The following is a 19,848-nucleotide window of genomic DNA, read 5'->3' on the forward strand; positions in this document are numbered from 1 at the left end:
TCGAAAACGCTATTAGATACTCCGCAGCCAATGAAATGTTCCGTACAGCATCTTTAGATAAATTCAAGACGGTCTTCAATACAAGAATCAGGGGCTCGATTCTTGAATTTATTCGAAGGAGAAACGTATGCGAAAATTCTGCTCTTACAGAAAAGTTGCAAGTTGATTGGCTATTCGCATGGCTTTAACCAATCGACTTTCAACTTTTCTGTCAGAGCAGAATATTCGTATACGTTTCTTCTTCGAATGATTTCGAGAATCGGGCCCCTGACTTTGAATACCGGCCTATATGTCGATGGTGAAAACGCACCTTAACAGTGGGGACTTGTGATAATAGTGACATTTTCAACCTGCCGAGTAACGTTGGCTGGCGTGTAGCGATCTCGGGTGTCGGTAGCGTCAGGTTGAACGGAGCACAAGTGTTTTGTAGTTGATCGTTCAAATTCTTACGATAACAATGGAGTGTATAGTAGCGAATGTGGAACACATGCGGTTTGACATTGAGATTGCTCTCGACGAGCAATATGGGGCTCTTCCGTTACCGTTTACTGGCATGGACAGTACGTTCGTTTGCGCTACATTTTCATTTCTGCCGCACGCGTTAGGTTAGGTTAGGTTAAGTTTTGCGCGGTGCAATCTGTCATATTTCGTCCGAATCTTTTTTCTTTCCCGTTGCAAATTATTTATCCAAGTTCTTTATTTTTCCTGCACTTACACTGAATGACAAGTTTTTTTAAATAGTTGATCTTTAATAATAATAATGATATCCACCGCAGCTTTGGAGTACTCAGCAATCGAAAGGGAGATTTTACGAACTAAATTTTATAAATGTGAAAATATATCATTTCCAGCAATCTCTCGATTTTACTTACTTGATAGAAACCTGACAATTTGTCAGAAAAAGGTCAACTACTCGAGATAGAGACATGGTGTTAAGCAATGTAATTATAATAGTGTTTTGTATATTATTTTCGTTCCTTGTTAAATTCTCTACGATTGTAAAAATGTAACTGGTTTTCTCTTACCTGCTTCCTTCTCTTTTCAATCACTATAGATCAGACTTGTTTGGATAATCTCTTATGTTTATTGCAAAAAGAATATAATATTAAAATGAGAAATAGATCTCTTTAATAACACAATACTCCATTCCCCCTTTAATTTACAGAATCCATTGCCGCAGTATGTCAGTTTTATCCAAGAGGCACCTGCAGCAAGGGAGCCTCGTGTCCGTTCAGGCACGTTCGTGGCGATCGCACGATTGTATGTAAACATTGGTTGAGAGGTCTTTGCAAGAAGGGCGATCAGTGCGAGTTTCTGCACGAATATGATATGACAAAAATGCCGGAATGTTACTTTTATTCTAGATTCAGTAAGTAGCCCGACATGATTACTATAGCCACTTAATCTAGCAATAATATTGTAAGAAAATTAATTATTTTCTTTCGCTGAGTTAACACGATTGTTTAAAATAACATGAAACGTCCTATATGTTTAAATTGCGCGATGCATCAAGTTGTATTAAAACGAAGTTAATTATTATAGATGCATGTCACAATAAGGAATGTCCGTTCTTACACATCGATCCCGAGACTAAAGTCAGAGACTGTCCGTGGTACGATCGGGGCTTCTGTAGACACGGCCCCTTATGTCGGCATCGGCATGTCAGACGCGTTCTGTGTATGGCTTACTTGGCTGGTTTTTGTCCGGAGGGGCCAAATTGCAAATTTATGCAGTAAGTATGCAAAAAATGCTCATCCATAGGCTTGTTCATGTTGCTTCGAAATTTTTAAAAATTCCTGTACTAAAGAGATAAATATACATGGGCGTTGAAGACAGAGAAAACGAAGATTCTATGCAACAAGTGCAAGCAACGCGAACACACATACTAAAATAGAAATACCAGCTTACTCTGCCCAGCGTTGCCCGGGCCTTTACCTTTGAACGTTGGCACACGTGAAAATATGAAAATCACACTTGATAGCATATCATTTTGTTCTGGGGCTCGTTTCTTGAACTCGTTCGAAAGAGAAACCCGTGCGAAATTCCTGCTTCCACGGAAAAGTTGAAAGTCGATTGGCTAAAAACCATGCAAATAGAGACAGATAGATTCTACTTCACATACATAGATATTTAGAATGTCAGCAATTTAATCTACGTTACTTAATCGCCATTCAATTTGTTTAGTCCAAGATTCGAATTACCAGCGGTGCAGGATATGCAACCGAAGGAGGGCAAAAAAGTTATGATTACCTGCCACTTTTGCGGAGAAGGTGGACACAAAGCGATCTATTGCAACAAGATGCCGCCCGATGTGCGGGAGGCTCAAGTCAGACAGGAGCTCGACAACAATTCTCACACGTCGCATCATCACATGAACATGCACAATGGACCTCCGCCGCCACGAGGGCCGCAGAAGCCGCTTGAAGAAGTGACGTGTTACAAGTGTGGGCAGAAAGGCCACTATGCCAACAAGTGTCCAAAGGGCCATTTAGCATTTTTGAGTCACGCGGGTAGTGGAGGTGGCGCACAGAATCAGAATTATCGGAGGTGATTTTCTTCGTTTTATTTATGTAACATGTATATTATGTGATGCTACTTTATCTCATTATTATCTATAAAAATTTCTATCATACAATAAAATAATTTATCATACCAACATATGTGTCAACTGTCGCTCTTACAATGCTTCAACGATAACTGAAAGCATTTCCATGCTTTTTGCGGACATAACAGCAACACTTAAAAAAATAATATAAAAATGAAGAAGCAGCTTGCATTTAAGCGGATTCTTTAATACTTAAGTTTTCGTTTTTTTGTTATTCAACTGCAACAAATTCAAGTATTCTAAACGATGATGTACGCTTAAATAAGTAGCTATTACAGTTTTGCAGTAACACAGTTCGGTTCATACATGTTATAAGATGCATTTAAGTTATTGCTATATCAGCATCTGATACAGGATGTTATAAAAAGATATATATATTTATATAATATGGGTTAAGTGGATAAAACCTGTATGACCTGCTGGGAAGACATACATTTTACCGGTTATGATTACCATTTCAATCGTCTCTCCTGCGGGATTTTACTAATTAACCTGTTATATTAACTGTAAACTCACTCCTTGCATAAATGCCGTAAGATTGAACAATGGCGTGGAAGGCGCAAAATGTTACGAAGACGTGCGTTTTAACTGTTACACGCTAAGCACACGGTTCCATTACAAAAGTTTTCTTTTTTTAGTTATTCAAAATCATTTTATCACGTGGTTCCATTTTACTTATACCTAGAAACGTAATAGCATTTATCAGAGGGATAAGATTACGCTGATACCGATGTCTCACATACAAGTGGTTTTATGTGAATAATTATGTAGAAAATGAAAAATGAATATCGATAAATTTCTCTGGACACGTGTCTTATCATGTTGCGTTATACTCGATAACTTCGACATAATTAGCAGGGAAAAGTCCGTATGTTCCGTCGGGTCCAAGACCTTGCCACCAGCCCTCGTCGATCGCGTCTATGTGCGTGATTATATCGCCAGGATCGAACGTGATTTCCGTGTCGTCGGCGGCTTGATAGTCGTACAAAGCTCTGGCCTTCATTCCCTCGTTATTCGGATCGAAATATAAGTACGGGCCGTCTAATTGGTTGTACAATTCATTTTCGACGGTCTGCTTGTTCTCCGCCGTCTGCACAGGCTCCGGATTCGCGGTCGTTTTCGATTCTTGATTGGTATTCTGAGACTGAGGTACCGCGGACGAGGAGACCGTCACTGTTTCCACACTCGGCTTTTTCGCCTCGGCCGGTGTTTCCTCGTGGGACTTTACGTCGGGCTGGTCCTTTATCTGCGCCTCTTCCAACGCTTTTCTCATGGACTCCACGTGATTGTTCTTGGGTAAAAATTGTTGCGCCGAGCTCGTCTTCATCTGACCGGCCGCCGAATTCTGTTCGAATATCGCTCGAGCGTTTATTGTTCTTTGAGCAATCAGCTGCTGCGTTTCCTTGCTCCTCTGCCTCCGTAGTTCATCGCTTCGTGACTTGTGATCATCTTCAGCGTCGTTACTATAATTTTGGGCAGCCTTTTGATTGCGTATATTGTTCACCTCCTCGGCACGCTGCTCGGCCAGCTTTTGACGAGCGATTGAATTTTCCTTAGCGGTTACCTGAAACAATATTTCGTCAGCAGTGCACATAATACATACAGAAATATACAGAATCGGAACATACTTGTTGTTCCCTCAATTGCGTTTCCTTCTCTTCCCGAGCTCTAATTTCGCGTTCCATCTTCTGTCGCTCCTGTTCACAGCGCATCCGCTCTTGTTCCAATCTCTTCTTCTCCTCCATCTCTTCCTTCTCCCAAAACTGATCTCTCTCCGTTGCATTTATCTCTTGTTCCGGGATTACTCTGCGAATAACACGTTAGGTAAAAATTGCACAGTAAACATTGCAACGATACACCTCGAGATGTAACAATCGCAAGACAGAAACCTGCGATATGTTGTTCCAACAGGACCAGTGTGTCCCTCATTCTCGCTGCGCGGCTCATTAAACTTATATGCGGAGGCTGTTGCTCGCGCGAGCTTTTCCATAATCACGTCTACCTCAACATCATCTTCGGAGCGCGCGGTGATCGTTATATGTGCTCCTTTCAACAATTTTTCTACATCCCTAATGTGATTGGCGCACGTTCCTTTCCTAACGATTGGAGCGCCTTCTCCTTGCTGTAAGCAAATATCTCATTAGGCAAAAGTTTAATTTATCATGAAATGTATAAAAGCTGTGTTCACTCTACGAAAATATCAGGTATTTCGTCGTATCCCATGTATCGATCCTCTTCTCGCTTACCCAGTTAATAAGCAGACACTTTGGTAGACTTGTTTTAGTATCGATAACTCTACAAAATGCGTACATGATGTGACTACTACTTAATCGATCGATCATCTCCTCCAATCCGCCGTCTCCAGTTCCGACGACTCTTAGATCATTAGTCTGCCCTTCGTAGCCGAACACAGCCCTGCCAAGAAAGGAGAAGTATTAAAACTCGAAGTACAGTTAACTGAAATGAAAGCTGCGCAAAAGATTCACGCATCGCACAGGATCTCTGGGTCAAAAACATTATCAAGTCTCGCGCCGACAAATCGTGGCTATACAAAATCATCTGTCAATGACACACAGCTACGCCTGCACGGCAAACGTTCACGCAATCTCACACTGACCTATTTATCATTTTCCGCTTTGTTAAAGGGAACTTTAAACGTATTCGGTACCCGCGATCTTATCCGAATAAGGGGTGACTTAGCAGCTTACTACATACTTTTCCACTCGTTAACAATTGTCTGCGGGGGCGAGTAAGAAAGCAACATTTCAGGAGCGAGTAAAAGTGAAGGTAGGCAGACCCGACGAGAACGAGGACGCCTGTCGTTTGCGCGAGAGTTCGCGGATCGCGCGTACGCTACGGACTCGGACACCGGTTAACTTGACGAGACCGTACCGTATACGCGCGAGCGTGCCGGAGACCGGACTCGGTGCCGTCGACGCCGGGACTTGGGAAAACGCGATCGGGGGGGGACTTAGGTGTACGCCTACCAGTTAGTAGACAATTTATCGTCGACCACGCTGTGCCAAGCGGCCGCCAGGGCGTCTTTGTTTTTCGCCAGATTAATTGACATGTCTCTCGCTAAATCATCAAGTTCATAACAGGTTCCGGGGCGGATTCAGGCGGAATTCGATAACGGGAGGGACCGCACGGATCGTGCAGGCGGAGTAGACGGCGAACCCCCACGGTCCGCCTCGGCACGGCGCCTCGAACGCTCCCTAGGCGGATTGACAAACTGATATTCGAATGTTGGAAGACGTCATAAATTAAGGGCCGCGTCCACGATGCCAGAACTTGATCCAAGACCTGGAACCTTCAGGAAAAAGTTCGGCTGGCTCTCCTTTAATTAGTCCTTTTTCGTTATTTAGATTTGTATTAAGATTATTTATTTATAGATCGGCTTTAACGTTACTTCTTTAATAAACTTTCAAGTAAGACCCGTATCTAAACTAAACAATATATGAGAACACGCCAATGTGGGTCACAAAGCGTGATGTAGGTAGTCCAACTTGCAAATCTTATCTTTCTGAAAATCGTGAATCTATCCTACCGTTTCTCTCCGCATTAGTTCTACTCGCCGATTTTCTTTTTCGGACATAACGCAGTTTGTCTTACACGTGGAATTATTATTGTCAGCAGATTTTTGAATTGATAATTATTTTTCAAATGCAATTCGCATTTTTCTGATGCTACATTTAGCATTCAATACCCTCCCCCCTTTTTCCCGTCCTGTAAATTAATTTTATTGCGAAAAATATTACCCCAGCCAGGATTCGGACCTGGGACCTCCTTCAATCTGTGACGGGCGTCTTAGCCAGCTCGACAACTGGGGCTTGGGGGTGTAAATTTTCAATCATCCTTTCACACAAAACCAAAGCATATACATATAGAATAATAGCAGAGATTGAAACTTATAAAATACATTTGCTGACACACCTGGCCGGAAATAAAGATGCTTTTAAATAACTACTACATGCAATCGTTTGTATTCCGTAGGAAGACGTTTGAAGTGCAATTGATAAGGTTTGCGAGTCATTCATTTATTTGTAATTAATAAATTATTTGTCGGTCTGGCATATTTAGTCGGAATAGATAAATTAAACAAATTTTTTAATAGGAAATCATTTGTATTTTGTTTATGGGAAGGTTTATGAGTAATTCAGATGGTTTAATTTAATATTTATTAACCCAGAAGTTAATCGGAATTTAGTTAAACCTGGTTTTATAGTCAGATCGTATATTCAAGACCGTCCTGAATTTATCTAAAAATTCTGTATGGAATATTTCATTGGCTACGGAGGATCTAAAGATGATCTTAAATCTTGAATATGTAACATCAGACCATGAATAACTAGTCTTCCTTTATAAGATCAGTGAGTCTTATAAAGAATGTATTTCTAGAAGCACATTGAGAACGTGTTATAATACATTACATATTTTTCTAAATTTTTATTTCCACTAATATCATAGCAATATTTTTACGTTTACATAAATACTGTATTAAGTATGCAACTGAAAGTAACAAAAATATTTTCTTTATCAGAAGAAAGACTTATGTTTTTCTTAGTTTGTTTTATTAACCGCCAAAAAATCATCATTTTTCAGCTTATTTACAACAGGTTCTTCTAATTGACGTTCCGCGACTACAATGTCATTCTTTATCTCCACGATGAGTTCGTCTGCAAGAAAGTAACATATAAAATGTCCTCTAGTAATAGTAATCTTAAAGTAATAGATATTTGAAATATTTTGTAAGAGTAGTTGCACATATGTTACGTCATTATATATATATTATGATAATAATTATTACCTAAAGAAGAGAAATCTTTTTCTGGTCTTATGTATCCGCTAATAATGACCTTGAGCTCCTCGCCGTAGAAATCGTCCTCGAATTCATGTAGCAGGTGAACCTCCTGCAAAATAATTATAATTTCTATTTTGTTGCTTAATACGGTATACTCGCTCAACACCTAGGGTCGGTATTCATGGTCGAATCTTATATTCAAGACCGTAGATACTCCATAGCCAATGAAATGTTCCATACAGCATCTTTAGATAAATTCGCGAGGGTCTTGAATATAAGATCTGACTATGAATACCGGCCTAGTTTTCTAGAGCCAATTAATCAAGTACTTTATAACTTCAAATTAGGATAATTGAGCTAGATTAAATTAACAGAGAATTCAATCTCTTATTCTTGAGATTATGTTTTGTACTTACCATAGATTTTGTCTTATTCTTATAATACGGGTTCCATCCTATGCTTGCGACCATTTTATATACCTCTCCATGCAAGGACGCCCAACCGTAATAAATTCCAGTGCTTAGATCCTTCGGCAAAGCGTCGACCACGGTTTGTGGGAGATTAGCTGATATTTGCGAAAGAAAGAGAGACATGTGTAAATCTTCTGCAAAATTGTTTTTAGATCTATAACATTCTATGCCACATTGATCCCAAATACAGATTTTAACTGTAACGAATATCGAAGCGAAGAAGCTGCAATGAAATCGCGGTCAAATGTGGCATCGTAACAGAGTAATTTTGCATTTTCGATCTTTAAATGTAAGGATTAGTTGTATACACAAAGATAAATAATTAGAAAATAGCGACGAGAAAGTAACGAAAGAAAGTTTAACATTCCACAATTTAATGCCACGTTTGGAAAGTTTTCATCACGTTCTTCCGCGTCTCGAACGAGATGGGTGTAAACTTTTATTGTATCTTGCGTCGATTTCAATCAAACTCGGATTCGTGTTGGAAGGATTTTTCGCGGTTAATCGCCGCTCAAGTTAATCGGATTCGCCTTTCGATCGCACTCGCCGTTAGGACTTTAGGATTCCTAATAAATTTAAAACAATCTAAAAGCTCTCCAACAATTTCCCTAATATCCCAACACAGTGAACCTGCAATTTGTGTTCACGATCTTTTATAATTTTGAAACTTTTCGAATTATTTCCCGTAACGCCTCCGTCCAAAGGGAATTGTCTAAATAAACTCATTTTCTCGCACGAACAAAAGAGATGTCGTATCAACATGATCAGCGTAATTGAAATAAAATCGTTGAAACAACATCAGTATTAATGAATGAAAAGCATCAGCCAGTTGTCTTAATAATCTGGATATTTAGTTCAATGCTTAAAATTAAAATTCATAGCAAATACAATTGAGTGATTACATTATTATATGTTTAATTATTATATGTAACAATTATATGTTTGTGGCAGCCCGCGACGTTAACGTTTAATTCAGGCAACTTCATATTTTTCCGTGCGCATATTTCGATTCGACTCGCAGCTTTCCTCGCAAGAAAATGAAGCAAAATGCTATCGCAATTGCGTCAATCGCTATCTCCCCTGTTATGAGATAGGCTTCTATAGTACGAGATAGCGGTTTTTCAACAGCCAAATACATTCACAATCTCTTTTCGCGTCGATTACACAATCCACCAGTGACTTTTCCGCCGAACGGACGACATTAATTTTGCGGAAACTCCGCTGTCTCATATTGGGTGCCTGTCTCGCAATAGGGAACTCTCCTCTGTAAAATGCGTCGCGCTATTGCTAGCTGCGTGCGGCATCACAAATCCGAGGAGTGCCCTTCCTCCCTTTCTACCTCATCCTCCACTTTCCCCTCACTCGAATGCAAAGGAGCGCCCCGACGCCACGGATTTGCAATGCCGAACGCATTGCTATTGTTTTATTTAACGAAGCTTCCGCCCTCCTCGAGAAGCGAAACTTCCCCCCCCCCTCTCACCGGGTAGAACATAGAACTCGGTGACATCGCTTATCATAATTATTCATGATACTTATGTAACGATGCCATTGCGAGTTTCGATGTCCCACCTGCGCCTCGAGCTTCAAACGCATTTTCAGTTCTCGCCCGTCGCTCGTGGCGAACGCGCTTCAACTCGGTACCTACACGTAGACGCGACATCGTTCGCCAGAGTCCCGTTTCAGCGAGACCCGTGCGGGAGGACGGGGTTTCTCTATTTCTATTTCATTCTCCCAGAAAGTACGTCGCGCCCCGCGCGCGACAGCACCCCCGGGGTCTCGGCGGGGGCGCGAAAAGGGGCGGAGAGAGCACGCGAAGTGCGGGAAGCGCATTTGAAAGCTGCTCGAGACCGCCGACAGCTGTTAAACGAGAGAAACAAAAAAAAAGAATCCTAACCTCCGAGCGAGGCGCGTCTCGAGCGGTGCCGCGCGAGTGCCGCGGGTTTCAATCGCGATTTGAACGGGGAAAGGATTTAAATTAAAAAAAAAGAAACCATGGTTGTAAGGACACCGCTCCGTCGCTTTTCAAAACGACGGAAGGGAACGGTCCCGTCGATATCGGACGCGTCACACTTGACACACTCCGCCGTTAGAGCCGAAGGGGGTTAGAACCGCCGGCTCGACCGACGTTTCGGCCGAGGGGCGGAGGGGAGGATACCTGTCGGGATGCCGAGCGTCCTCGAGCCCCTGCCGAAGCCCTTGACGATCACCCCGGACACGAAGCACGGCAAGATATTGCTGCCCATGACTGGTCATTCCACGTGGTCACGCGCTACTTCTATTGGACGGACAAGTACAGAGTGCGATAAACGCACGACAATTAACAATGATTTAACATCGTCCTGCGCCGATAGGACATGTGTCAGCGGTCGAACCCGACATTCTGCGTATCGTCGCGCCCGACAACGTTATCAATAAATTGCGTTCTACCCTGCGGACTCCGAACGATAGACTCCTCCCCTCTCCCTGCGCGATGCCTCGTCTTTTGCAACTTGGCCTTGCGATCATTCGACTCGAGTAGCCCAAGTTAATTACAAACACGTCAATGTGACGTTAAAATAATTAATTTTACGTCATAAAATGATCGACGTCCTGATTTACTTTACAATTACTGATTTGTGACACGCTGTTTTATGATATTCGTGATGCGTACAATGATGTATTATTACAGATTACATGATCAGTCATGTATTATGCTTATCTTATATCACTTCAATTTATTTTTAACGTATAGCATTTAATTAACTTTGCTTTGTAAAGTAAGATCATTTTTACAACTTTTTGATGTCTTAATGTCACAAATAGGTGCTTTCGGCGGACAATAAACAATGATCACAAATGATGCCATCCTGATGTTTTCATGACTAATATGTTTCAGAAAATGTAAATAAGGCTCCTATACAAACCAACTTAAATTAACGAAAGTAATGTTAGAGAACGTTTAGGCAATGTGAGCCGTCACCCGTTGAAAACGGTGTAAAAAATTTTTTTCAGCTACGTTGCGCAATCTCATAACGTCGGATTTTATGTTTCGGACCGAGTGTGTTTAATCGTTAATTTATTGCTGAGGAGGGTTCGCTTTCGCAGACCGAAACGTACAATTGTATTCTGCTATTATGTGGTTTGTTAAATTAAAAATCTGTTAATACCAATGCGACATACGTAAGAAATTTTTTACACCATTTTCAACGGGTGACGGCTCACATTGCCTAAACGTTCTCTAATATTACTTTCGTTAATTTTAGTTGCTAATATGTTCTACTTTTGTAAATATTACATTGTTAAATGTTGGCCAATGCACTTTCAATATAAATCTAATATTTTATAATTATTATCGTGCAATATTTGCATTTGTTCCGTGGCCAATATTGGCTTTGCGTTGGACCGCAATATATCGGCCAATGCATTTCTAATATAAGCAACATTGGACCAATATTTAGCCAATGCACTGTGCTACTAGGTCTGTAAACGAGAGCTAAATAATAAGAATAAATGGTTTCGTTAGCACACGCGAAAGCGCATTATTTGTCTTTGATCGTTGAACTTCGATACTTCAATGCGCTAATTTAGTGAAAACAGGTCTGTTTTAAATTGAGATCTCGCCGACGCGTTAAAAGAACGCTGCAATTCTAGGCCACTTTTTAACGAATATTTTACAAAATGTTATCAGCCACTTGCTCGTTGCAAGGAAACATTCGCGTTGAAACGATTCAAGAAAAAAATGCAGCTTTCCCATAATCTTCCGCACCTACTCGTGTCTCGCAGAAACAAACTGCTGTAAACGCTGTGGACCGCCTACTCGACGTAAGAATGCATCTGCTTTTCTCGTAATCCTCTTTATTTACTATAAAACTATGTTTTTAACAAATTGCAGATACGTGTACGAAATATCATCGCTCAAATTCGGCATTCGATCGCTCGAACGACATCCAAATGGAACGGACGTAACGAAATTGCTCGTGGCCACGGAGGGAGCGCAACGGGTTCCCGTCTCGTGGATTCGCGCCATATAATGTGTCCGGTATATAATTAAGGATAGTTTAAATTAACATAAATTAATTTAAATATCACATAGAAAATCCCGTTACAACCGAGGTGCCCTCGGCGAAATTATGTCTGCGAAGGTTTTCTTTTGCGGTCTATGCGATACCGATACATCTCCTCCCTTCTCCTTTGAATTCGGACCGCGGCACGGACATTGTACGATGTTGCAACCGTGTATCCACTCGTATAGAGATCTTTCTTTTCCTTTGTTCTTTATATATAGACCCAGCAAGCACCAAAGTAACAGTTACATGACACCAGTACATAACACATGCGTGTTATATTACATTAATATTGACGTTATGTATCTGTTACTTTGGAGTTCGTTGGGGAGTTCCGTGTATACGTATTGCGCGCATCTGCCGAAAGCGATTACACACATACAACACGGTTGTAAACTCTCTAGGGGAAATATTAAAGATCTGCGTGCATAAAAGAGTTGAAAAAATGAGACAAGTCTCCCCCTCCCTCTCTCTCTCTCTCTAAATCTTTGTCGATAAATTCATAGACTTTACAGAAATCCCACGTGTCCGGAGGATGAAAGGCGGAGCAGCGAAATAACTGTCGAAAAAGAGCTCGCGTTAAATTCTCCCAGCACGACGCCCGTCGCGACGGGCGTGTCTTTGGAACTGAAAGGGAAGAATGCGTTGAAAAATAATTATATTATTTACACGATATATGCAGGTACATGAGACATGCGAACTGCGCGCGACGAGGTCTCGTCTTGCCGCGTGTCTAAGTGGATTTCAGGCGAGAACTCTTGAACGCGCTCGATCTCGCGCGTCACGGAGCTGGAGAGCATTTTCTACTTCTACTTTGCGTTCAGTCGAGTCAATCCTGCGGCTCCGATTTCCGGCGACTCGAGATCGCAGATTAGAATCGGTATAATTTCGGTGTTTACAACATCCGCTGCGCGAATAGGAAGAAAACCCATTGTCGCACTCTCGTGCCTGAATGCTACAATGTGCCTTGCGCGACTAGAAATATTCTATTTTGTATAAGCAAATCAATACGCCCTTAAAACATTTATCGACAATGTACGATGTATAATGTACAACTTGTCAATTTGCATAAATCTTTTAAACGTATTTATTGGCTACAAAATGGACTGTTTCTATACGCAAAGAGCACATTGTAGATCAGGCCTGAGACTCTCCGTGTCGGATCGAGATCGGCGCGATTACCGGCGAGTTCGAGTCTCGATTATAAAAGTGAAAGGTACGTCGATCGTCGTGTATTTATTGTTATCTTGTTTGGAGAGCCTTGTTTTTGGGTGCTCACAGCATCCACGAGGCATCTGGACCTAAATCGCGACGAAATTACACCGGTTCGAATTCCCATTTTGGATCCTTATTGAAAAACGGATGTACGATCGCGGATGAAATATTCCTACGATGCTTTACGCATAATACGTATGAAAGAACTCCCATGCAAGATTAACGTTCTTTATTACATTGAAACGATCCGGCAACTCTATATCCTTTTAATAACGGCGTTATTATTATTTATAATAGTATTATTATTACGATTATTCCTTTCCCTTTCGGTCCTCTACGATTCGATTCAAGCTTTTACAGGCGTGCACATTCACATTCGCGGAGATTATCTGATTCGATGTCATTTTCGAGTTGCTGCATGCGGCGTATAAGAATTCTCGTCCCCTCCTCCCCCCCCTCCCTCTCCTCTTTCTGTCTGACACGTGACGGTATTTGTTTTCCTAAGAAATGCATGGTTTATTTATTATCGATCTAATTTGGGAAAAACGTAGATTTCCGGATAGATTAAACGGATTCAAGGCATTTTGCCACATGTATCAGCTACTACATTATTACTATTACCCTATTTTCGTCATTATTCGTTTCGTTACTATATAAAAATAATACAATAACTAATAATTATGATATTTATACCACTAATTAATCATCAATTAGCTGAAATGGCCATTCCTCTGTTGAATAGGAATAATTAATAAGTAAATAATCTTTAAATCTATCTCCGTAGTTTTAATTTCTAATATTTAATATATAAGTGCTTATCATATCTATGTTCAACAAGGTATCCTCGACAATTATTAACGTAACAACCTGCCAGCAGCGCAAGGACTAAATTGTATTTTAACCCTTCCCCTTCTCGCATCTTCTCTTCCCTTACTCTTCTCCCTCCTATCTCTGGGCCGCAACAGTATAATCTTTCAATTAATCTCAAGATCAATGAGTTAACAACACAACATGTTATGCAAGCATTACTGAAATTCTGTAATATCGATTATATTTGGCAAAGCGACATGTAAACTCGCTGCTTAATCTTGCTGTTCGTAGTATATAGGCCCCGCGCGGAGGCACATTCTTGTTTTTTTTTTCCACAGGCATCTAGGCACAACAGATACAAAAGTAGTACACTCAGAAGTATCCAGATTTTCTCGTAGCAATCTATTATTTTTAAAATAGCACTATCATATACATCCTAAGATAACGCGCACACCGGCGTGTATTCTTCTCCCTTGTCTCCACTCATTTGTTTTCTCCTCGTACTACAACGAGCCTGTAGTGTTAAAGCAAGTACGTATATTTATATATGTATATATCATTTGCACATAAATGGAAACGCCGTCATTCGCAAGAATGTTAACACAACAAGCTCGCATAGCGCAATAGTATGGGTTACAACATCGAGAGGATACGTGTATATCTTCGATCACATTCCCGCACATAGCTCTCATCTGTATATAAAATCTCTTGTAGAATAAAACCAAATCCATTACAACCGTAGTATCCACAATTAAATCTCGTTTACGTACATTATCCATACATTATCTTATTGTTGAGACATAGCGGAGGGTAGCACCTCAGAGCGCTGATTCGGTGATGGCGATTCTAGAAGTAATGTATTTAGGGCCCTTCTCGTTTATTACATGCGCGTCTTTTATAATGATGCTATTACAGTTCTTAACCGCAATGCGTTTCTTTTTTCATAGTGAAGAAATAAATACAATGCTTTTCTATAAAGAACGAGTTTCTTCTGTAAGCTTCTACGAGTACCTATACACTCTGTCTTTGAATCGCACGATATGCGGCGGGATAATAGGATTCCTCTTTCTTCTATTTAAAAAAAAAAAGCAAATATGATGTGTGATATACATTGAGATGACAATAACGTCACTGATTTCGCACAGTGGGACTCTTAGCCAAATTATTTGTGTTCTTATCGCCGTTTTTCCTCCCAAAAAGAAAGCTAACTTCCGATGTTGCTACAGCAAAACAGAGGATACATGGGAAGGGGTTGTGGTAGAGACTAGCAATTATTGGGATCTGGCGGCGTAACAAGGTATTCATCGGCGCGTTTGTGGTCGGACAATGCCCGCATTGTGTACGAATCTTGCGGTAAATCGCTCTTCCTTCGTAAAAGCGGTTTCACTTTGTTCACGTTTGTCATTTTCTTCGCCTGTAATAACAAAACGTTTATTTGAGACATCAGAATGTTAGGCACGCTTTAACTGAGCACAGAATTGGAAAATAGCGATGCTGCGAAAAATGGATTCATACCTCATTGGCTTTAGCTTCGATTTTCTCCAAAGTGAGCGGAGTTTGATCCGTGTCACCGTCCTCGTCAGGTGGTGAACTATCTATATGTTGTAGTGATGTGTAGGATGTATTATTCGTTGTGCCTTTAATTGCGATTGCGATATTGTAGTTTGGATGCCTCATCGCGAGCGCTTCCACGCGCATCCATGCTTCATCTCGATCTTTCATGAGCTTTCGTTCTCTTTGACGCTCCTATAAAGTTTTGGATCAAAATTAACGTGATAAGAGTTACTAACGTTTTAATCTTTCTGCACGATCAAATCAACGTGCAGAATCGTGTAGTTTTGCAATCGTAATGTCGATTCGCGTTAAATTTATCCAAATATATTTGCCGTTTTCATTCAATGCTAAATACAGCCGTTTTTTTTGGGGCGATCCATTAATGCAGTACATGCGTACTAAAAATATAAATGACTGTCCGTGAATTTACCTGATAGTACTGTGTTGTACACTCGTCGAATACTTTTTGATTCATCTCCATGAAAAGTTTCAGGGCGTTGTAAATTAAACCGTGGATCGTCTTGTTCCAGTGATTGCGGGAGTTTCTGTAAAAGGCTGGATACATTATCGGTAGAATGACAGAGTAATTGTCCGATATTAAGGACATTATGTATTCATTATTCCAATAATAGAGAGCTCTTTCCGCCACCTGAAACAGAAACGAACGAGCGCAAGTTAGACGTCGTACGAAACGAAAGAAAGAAAACAATGAAATCGCGTACTTGCCTGGAAATGCGGTGATGACACGCATTTGGCTAATTGCCTGAACAATGGATCCATGACTTTCTGAAACTCAGCTGGTTCAATGACGTCTAAGATCTCTTCAAGTTCGTTCAAGAACATAACTTCTTTCGGGGAATGTGTTTTTGGCCAGAATTTCAGCAGATTTCTAATTACGGGCTCCGTCAACGACGGATCCTTCTCCAGAAATTGAACGACGCAGTACGCTAGTTGTGGATGGTACACGGACAGTGACTTAGCTTTATGCAGGGGCAACAGGACTTTTAACAAAAACACCTTGTGCTCTTCCTTTAGCGGCAGAGCAAAGCCGTTTATAATACTGCAAAGGGAACAAATATCGATCAGTCGACCGTGTTACAGATTTCATTGTGCATTACGTTCTCATTTAACTTGTATTATTACCTTCCTAAAATTTCAAGTAGTTCTGCGATGCCGTTGTGATGTTCCGTCTCATAAATAAATCGATAGAAAACATTATTGATCTGTTTCCTAATGTACGCCCTGAGTCCTAGGAATTTTCCATAAATCCTATGGAGGGTCGTCTTAAGGAAATCCCTCTCTCTCGGGTCCTCGGAGTCAAATAGCTCCAAGAGCTGCAGCACGAATTTTTGATCTATGTAACGTCTCGCTATGGACGGTTGAAAGTCCTGCGACTCCAGCAGCCGCAAAAAGAATTCGTAGACGAGCTGCAAGTGCGGCCAGGCCGCCTCCAACGTTGGCTCATCCTCCTCCGGATCAAACTCCGCGCCATTAGGATTTGACGATGGGGGTAGCGTCCGGAATAAATTCACGGCAAACTGCAAAGATTCCCTTCGTCTCAGTAACATCTTTCAACTTTATTCTCCCAAGGCACCATTTTATTTAGATTACGTTTCCGACACATATTTCATGTCTTCTATGAAAATATAAAGATAACGCGAACGCTAAGAATATTTCTTGTACTTTTACAATACTGTCAACTTTATTATACTCTTTACTATTGTTTTTTTTATTCGTCATTATACAAAATCAATTCCCTAGTATTTACACAGTCTCGTTTTCTAATCCGCGAAAAGCTTCTACTACATGTAACTCGGAAGGTTCGCCGTGCTCTCACACAGAATATGTATATCAGAATGCTGTTCTTACCATGTTCACCGCTTCGGGATATATCGCCTCGGTAATAACGTTTTTGTTTTTGGTTACGTACTCGACCATCTCGTGGAGGGCGGTGCGCTTTACCTCCTTCCATTTCAAATCCGACAACGGATCGGACTCGAAGTCGAACAGGACGCAGCATTGCCGTAGCTTCTGTATAAAAAGTTCCTCCCGCTCGTTTCCCTGTTGTGTTTCTGGAATCAGATAGCCGGTGATTAATCGCGCCGCACTCGGCAGCTTGTACATACCTCAAGAAGCGAGAACGGTAATAGTATTGCACCCATTAATCATATTAGCCTACAGGGGTATCGATGCACGCCAATACGAGAGGGTACATTCGAATGTACATCCTTTTTGCGCCACTCATTTCTTTTTCTTCGCTTGAATTATTTTGCTACAAATAGCTTTCCCACCTGTCTACCTGGCCCTCCTGACATTAGATGAGAAATGACTCTCGAGCCAGGTTAAATCTTTAAAATAATTTACGTTTCATATATCACCGTCAAGATATTATTGATTACAGAGTTCTTTACTGATGTCTGGATAGACATGTGATTTTAATCTCGTTATAAAGACACGTCGCTCCGTACATAAACGTACGGAATATTAACATTTACTCGATTTTGAAACGATTTTGTAAGCATCGGTAAAGGGACCGGAGTGAATTTAATAAAGGACGTCTGATAAGAGTAAGAGAGCGTCCAGAATGTAATTTGCCGTCGATAAAAATGCAGCGCGCAATCAAAATCATTGCTCCGTTCGCCTCTTTGAACACTCTGATTTGCATAGACAGTTATTTCAGGTTTTAATCGACTTCAACTTCTTAATACTCGGCGCAAAAAGCGTGCCGTCACAGGACTGTCGTTAGTTAATATTTATACAAGCTACAATGGTATGCCAACAGCAGACTTTTGATTTTAAATCTTAAAAGCGCTCGGCTTTTTCCGATTAATCGCGAGCGAGTTCAGAAAGAAGATCGATAACGACCTTCAAAATGCCGCGACGGCAAACCGAGTGGCATTATTTATCGTTTGCTATTCCTGGCAGTCTTTGTAATAATAATAGGAGTAACGAGATCGATTGACGAATTCACCAAGAGTCCACCATTTCATGGACACCATCCTCGAACAATCAAATACTAAGATAAAGGGAGCGCTATTCGTTCTCTTTCCAACTGTTACTTTAGAACGAGGGGGAAACCGCTGACCAAAATCTTGTACACCAATGCCCACGAATGCCCAGTGGGCATTACTTTATCTTATTATCTTATTTTATCTTTATAATGCCCCGGCAAGACCTAATGCCCAACCTAATGCCCAAAAATGCCCAAAAAATGCCCAGTAATGTCGCAAATCTGTACACCACAATGCCCTCAGCGGTTTCCCCCTCGCTTTAGAAAGAGACCAATGAATTAAACTAAGATTAAAGTTAAGCGACGTTTGGTGAAACCGGGCCTTAATCGACGGGGAGCTTTACCGATTAGAAGGGGCTGCAAGGGCTGATAGTGCAGCGCGAACGTCACCGGGTAACCCTTGCTCGAATCCTGCGGCAAGACCGTCGCCAGAGCGAGACCCTGATGAAAGCTGGGACTCTTGGGCAGAGCGCCGCCCAGAGATGGGCCAATGCCACCCACGTGAACCATCGCGCGATATTGTGTTCGGTACCGATTTTACCCTCGATTTTACCCCACCTTGCTCATCAGTCTCGACTCGGGGAGCGCACGTCCCGCCGTTCGCGTATCGTCTCGGTAATTTCTTACAATTCGCAACACTTGGGATTCACACACTCGACGGGACCGGATCCGCTCTTGATGTCGAGATCGCGATCGATAATGTTCCCTACCTCCGCGATTCCGCCCTTTTCAACACGAGGCTGGCTTGAAATTTTATTTACAGCACACCGATAATTTATTTGAATTTAATTTTCATTATTCGCACATCTCTTAACCGTGCGATTGCACCAAGTCTTTTATCCGAGAAATGAAAATAAAGATTTCACGCAATGCCTGCTGATATATGTATGATAATTTACACAAACATGTTCAGGCAGGGTCTACATACGATAATAATTTCCCTCAATTTCAGCAGCAAGTGCGTCTGCCGCAGATGAAAATGCCGGTAAAATATAAGCATGTACAACTTTTCTTTTCGAAATTATCCAATTTGCATAAGTAACGCGTATGCATTTGAAAAATATAATAAAGAGAAAACCAAACGTGCAAAATTATTTTGTACAATCGTCGCGGATTCTTAAGTTCTAATCAAGTGAGTTTAAGCTCATTCGTTCAGTTCTGTCAATTTATACGTCCCCGGATTTGCGGATTTAAACCGACTCGGACGGAAACCAATTTCCGGAGAATGTTTTTATTACATAACTCGCAATCATCCGCCAATTTACCCGGCGAAATGCGACGTATAACTTTATTAAGCCACGGCGATTGTCGGCCTTCGACAAGTCACTTTTACCGGCTTC

At 41.2% G+C, this 19,848-nt stretch overlaps 4 protein-coding genes across 12 annotated transcripts in view; 1 reads left to right on the forward strand and 3 right to left on the reverse strand.

Annotated features, from left to right (window-relative positions):
• The first annotated feature begins 349 nt into the window (after positions 1–349).
• Positions 350–2,583, forward strand: LOC105570310 (cleavage and polyadenylation specificity factor subunit 4). The gene is made up of 4 exons (XM_012027415.1): positions 350–560; positions 1,166–1,369; positions 1,543–1,732; positions 2,185–2,583. Exons 1-4 carry the CDS (start codon positions 458–460, stop codon positions 2,549–2,551), a joined length of 864 nt encoding a protein of 287 aa, XP_011882805.1. The 5' UTR covers positions 350–457; the 3' UTR covers positions 2,552–2,583.
• An 828-nt stretch (positions 2,584–3,411) lies between these two features.
• Positions 3,412–5,790, reverse strand: LOC105570311 (drebrin-like protein). 2 transcript variants are annotated; one of them, XM_012027416.1, is made up of 5 exons: positions 5,593–5,790; positions 4,852–5,020; positions 4,495–4,727; positions 4,234–4,411; positions 3,412–4,169 (listed from the first exon to the last, which is right to left on the reverse strand). In XM_012027416.1, exons 1-5 carry the CDS (start codon positions 5,673–5,675, stop codon positions 3,423–3,425), a joined length of 1,410 nt encoding a protein of 469 aa, XP_011882806.1. In that variant the 5' UTR covers positions 5,676–5,790; the 3' UTR covers positions 3,412–3,422. The 2 variants fall into 2 exon arrangements, with proteins under 2 accessions (XP_011882806.1, XP_011882807.1); XM_012027417.1 differs by lacking the exon at positions 5,593–5,790 and adding an exon at positions 5,321–5,543.
• A 1,236-nt stretch (positions 5,791–7,026) lies between these two features.
• LOC105570312 (riboflavin kinase) lies at positions 7,027–10,773 on the reverse strand. Its single transcript, XM_012027418.1, has 4 exons — positions 10,032–10,773; positions 7,823–7,971; positions 7,413–7,515; positions 7,027–7,281 (listed from the first exon to the last, which is right to left on the reverse strand). The coding sequence occupies exons 1-4, from the start codon at positions 10,117–10,119 to the stop codon at positions 7,166–7,168; spliced, it is 456 nt and encodes a 151-aa protein (XP_011882808.1). The 5' UTR covers positions 10,120–10,773; the 3' UTR covers positions 7,027–7,165.
• Positions 10,774–11,693: 920 nt separating this feature from the next.
• Positions 11,694–19,848, reverse strand: part of LOC105570313 (serine/threonine-protein phosphatase 2A 56 kDa regulatory subunit gamma isoform-like) — a 30,821-nt gene continuing 22,666 nt past the window's right edge. For 7 of the 8 annotated variants that reach the window (XM_012027426.1, XM_012027419.1, XM_012027424.1 and 4 more), the window contains 6 exons: positions 17,368–17,570; positions 16,642–17,036; positions 16,225–16,558; positions 15,929–16,147; positions 15,460–15,690; positions 11,694–15,358 (listed from right to left, as the gene is read on the reverse strand). In XM_012027426.1, coding sequence (XP_011882816.1) covers positions 15,209–15,358; positions 15,460–15,690; positions 15,929–16,147; positions 16,225–16,558; positions 16,642–17,036; positions 17,368–17,570 — 1,532 coding nt within the window. In that variant the 3' untranslated portion in view covers positions 11,694–15,208. Of the gene's footprint in view, positions 15,359–15,459; positions 15,691–15,928; positions 16,148–16,224; positions 16,559–16,641; positions 17,037–17,367; positions 17,571–18,852; positions 19,264–19,848 lie in introns of those variants that run through there. The other variant, XM_012027425.1, reaches the window with a different exon arrangement.

Source organism: Vollenhovia emeryi, unplaced genomic scaffold, assembly GCF_000949405.1.
Source record: "Vollenhovia emeryi isolate VEMERY1.0 unplaced genomic scaffold, V.emery_V1.0 DF939121.1, whole genome shotgun sequence".
NCBI lineage: Eukaryota > Metazoa > Arthropoda > Insecta > Hymenoptera > Formicidae > Vollenhovia > Vollenhovia emeryi.

What these genes read in the sequence shown, in the direction of transcription:
- LOC105570310 (XM_012027415.1), top strand. Translation starts at nt 458, where the DNA reads ATGGAGTGTATAGTAGCGAATGTGGAACACATGCGGTTTGACATTGAG. An exon ending in ACCGTTTACTGGCATGGACA is followed by an intron (nt 561 to 1,165) that starts GTACGTTCGTTT and finishes TTTAATTTACAG; the next exon opens with AATCCATTGCCGCAGTATGT. An exon ending in CCAAATTGCAAATTTATGCA is followed by an intron (nt 1,733 to 2,184) that starts GTAAGTATGCAA and finishes CAATTTGTTTAG; the next exon opens with TCCAAGATTCGAATTACCAG.
- LOC105570311 (XM_012027416.1), bottom strand. Translation starts at nt 5,675, where the DNA reads ATGTCAATTAATCTGGCGAAAAACAAAGACGCCCTGGCGGCCGCTTGG. An exon ending in AGTGTCTGCTTATTAACTGG is followed by an intron (nt 4,728 to 4,851) that starts GTAAGCGAGAAG and finishes ATTTGCTTACAG; the next exon opens with CAAGGAGAAGGCGCTCCAAT. An exon ending in CGCAATTGAGGGAACAACAA is followed by an intron (nt 4,170 to 4,233) that starts GTATGTTCCGAT and finishes ATATTGTTTCAG; the next exon opens with GTAACCGCTAAGGAAAATTC.
- LOC105570312 (XM_012027418.1), bottom strand. Translation starts at nt 10,119, where the DNA reads ATGGGCAGCAATATCTTGCCGTGCTTCGTGTCCGGGGTGATCGTCAAG. An exon ending in GACGCTCGGCATCCCGACAG is followed by an intron (nt 7,972 to 10,031) that starts GTATCCTCCCCT and finishes CGCAAATATCAG; the next exon opens with CTAATCTCCCACAAACCGTG. An exon ending in AGAATAAGACAAAATCTATG is followed by an intron (nt 7,516 to 7,822) that starts GTAAGTACAAAA and finishes ATTATTTTGCAG; the next exon opens with GAGGTTCACCTGCTACATGA.